Source organism: Acomys russatus, chromosome 27 (genome assembly GCF_903995435.1).
Source record: "Acomys russatus chromosome 27, mAcoRus1.1, whole genome shotgun sequence".
NCBI lineage: Eukaryota > Metazoa > Chordata > Mammalia > Rodentia > Muridae > Acomys > Acomys russatus.
The window spans coordinates 15,386,833-15,389,658 of record NC_067163.1 but is presented as its reverse complement, the minus strand read 5'-3'; the positions used below and the strand labels follow the sequence as shown (position 1 = coordinate 15,389,658).

The window sequence follows — 2,826 nt, the reverse complement described above, 5'->3', positions numbered from 1 at the left end:
CACAGACCTAGGCTGCCAGGCTTTGGTCAGCACTTTAAAACTTCTGTACAAATTGAAACTCTCCTGAGCTTGGCAGGACTCCTTGCTGGTGGAGAGTTTGAACGTTTGTGTTCTTGTCTTCTTTTCTCTCTCCTGGTTTCAGCTTCCAGAGGGGAAGGGTCTGTAGGGCACATTGCCGGCTGGGGTGTAAAGCGGGAAGCCTCTATGCCGCTATCTCTGAACACGGCTTTGAAATGCATTCCAGCGTCCTCAGCCAGATATTTGGCAACTCAACTGTTAATGCTCTGTGGTTTTTTCCTCCCTGGGATCAATGTGACGTCACTGGTGTAATTTGAGCCCGGAGCTCCTTTCATACTTTAAATAGCAGTCCGGGGATGATCTTACAACAGGCTCCCTGGACGTGCCCAAGCTGAGCTGTGGAAGAACTACATCGATGAAAGCAAAGCGAAGCCTCCAAGCCACCAGCATGTCCTCGTCTCTTCGAGTAAGCCCGTCCATCCACGGCTACCACTTCGACACAGCGTCTCGCAAGAAAGCTGTGGGCAACATCTTCGAAAACATAGACCAGGAGTCCCTGCAGAGGCTCTTCAGGAACTCCGGAGACAAGAAGGCAGAGGAGCGGGCCAAGATCATTTTTGCCATCGATCAAGATTTGGAGGAGAAAACACGAGCTCTGATGGCCCTGAAGAAGAGGACAAAAGACAAGCTTCTTCAGTTTCTCAAGCTTCGGAAATATTCCATCAAGGTGCACTGAGCATTCATTGCAAGATGGGTAAGGAGCTTATCCACCAACAGACCTTTAAAGGACCCAGGGAGCCTGCCAGCCCTGGCAGAGGCAGCGTCCCACGCAAAGGCTTGAGAGCCTCTTGCAACTGGACTCTGAGGACGGAAAGGGACAGAACACACCAGCTACATAGACTCCAACTCATGGCAGCCCTGAGCTGTCACACTGAGAGCAAAGTGCCTTCAGCAGGCGTTGAGAACTCTCCCAGCAGGGAAGGACTGAAGTAGCCGAAGACAGTGGAAGCACAGAACAGAACATGTCACTTGTGGGGACTGAGTTCACGCACCCAGGGTCACCGGCAAGACCCTGACCCTAAGAGTAAACTCAAACCTAACTTGGTTTCTGTTGTAGTTTGGTTTGTTACTTTGTTTTCTTTTGGAAAAATATCAAAGTGGGTAGGGAGAAGGAGGAAAGAGGGAGAGATATCAAACATAAATGTTTTACTTAAGTTTTGTCTCTTTGTTGTTGTTGTTGTTTTTTAATCTAAATGTTTAAAATTTGGCTAAACCTCAATGCTGTTTATTGGTCAAGATTCTTAGAGATCAGTAATTGACTGCTTGCATTTATTACAATGCCTGAGAAAGTGCATCCCCTGGTGTCCAAGTCAAGGAACTGGATGCCTTGCCCAGCCTAGTAAAACCCACGCGGTGGTCTGTATGTTTCTAGAGGATTTGTATACGTTTCAAACAGGTTTGCACAAAGTTGAAATAATGGGGCCCTTCATAAATCGGAAGTACTGTGAACAATTTTGTAATGTTTTTTTATTATCTTACAAACGCTAAAGTATAATCTAATTAAATGTCCTACAGACACTGGGCCAAGCATTAAGAAATGAACATGGGAAGATTTTTAGAAGGATGATATGGTTTTTATAATTTATTATACACTGCAAGCAATACCTGGCCCTAATAAATTGTTATCAACTTAGTTTCTTATGGTCTGTGATGATTGGTGCCAAGGGAAATATGGGATGATACGTTTTAATCATTCTAAACTTTTCTAGGTGGCTGGCTGTAAAGCTAAAGGGGCTTTCAAGCAGCCTCACGCTGATTACCAAACTTTCCCAAAACAGATCATAGCACGATGTTCCTAGAGTATTTCCTTGCCCCTGCTTTAAACTTCGTGGCATGGAAATAGTTGCCAACATTGCTTTTATATACCCATTGTATAGCTTCATGTTTGTGAAATGTCTCCTCTGTTACTAGAGCAGATATGTGTGTGTACCCATTTATTTCTTCTTGAACAGTTAGTATGTTTTGAAGTTAGAGTGAATTATGGTGAAGTTTCTGGGGGTTGTTGTAACATTGCCATGTCTTTCTTTATTTCAGCATAATTTATAATAAAGCATTTCTAAGGAGGCATACACCAATGCCCTCTGTGCTTTCTTAACAGAAAGGCAAAAACAATCTTCAGAAGTTGTTTCAGAAGTTTATTTTATTTTATTTTATTTTTAATGCTGCCTACAGCAAATCAAAACAAATGAGCTATCTGAAATCTTTCAGGAAGGTTAAAAGCCAGTGTTTTAAATACAAAAAAAATTATAAATAGAAAATAAGATGGTAAAAATCTATACTTGGCTATTATTAAATTGCTGAAGGTCATTACAAATTAGTCCATGGGACCCTTATCTTGGGTTGTAGCTCAGTATTAGATCATGTGACTAGAATGTACAGGACCTTGGGTTTTATTCCCTGGAAATAAAGAAAAGGTGAGGGGAAGTTTTTCTAGACGTGTGTGTGTGTGTGTGTGTGTGTGTGTGTGTGTGTGTGAAGTTTTCTGAGAGGATTTTTCTTAATCTTTATCAGATTTTTCAAAGACAACCATGACACCAAAAGAAGTTAAGCCCTGCAGAGGCAGAGCTCACAGGGACAGTCAGAAGAGTAAGCTTATGAAAGCAGAGGATGGAAAAGTCCTCTGCCCCACTCCCCTGGCTGCACACTGGGCTAGCTAACTGCTGTCTGCAAATGCTCAGAATAAGTTTCTAATTCTATATGGAAGCCATCATGGAAAACTTAAAGTTGCACTTTATTCGAAGACAGAGC

At 42.6% G+C, this 2,826-nt stretch overlaps 1 protein-coding gene across 1 annotated transcript; it reads left to right on the top strand.

Moving 5' to 3' along the window:
• Positions 1-247: 247 nt before the first annotated feature.
• Tcim (transcriptional and immune response regulator) lies at positions 248-1,202 on the top strand. Its single transcript, XM_051170030.1, has one exon. It carries the CDS (start codon positions 434-436, stop codon positions 752-754), a length of 321 nt encoding a protein of 106 aa, XP_051025987.1. The 5' UTR covers positions 248-433; the 3' UTR covers positions 755-1,202.
• Positions 1,203-2,826: the final 1,624 nt, after the last annotated feature.

What these genes read in the sequence shown, in the direction of transcription:
- Tcim (XM_051170030.1), top strand. Translation starts at nt 434, where the DNA reads ATGAAAGCAAAGCGAAGCCTCCAAGCCACCAGCATGTCCTCGTCTCTT.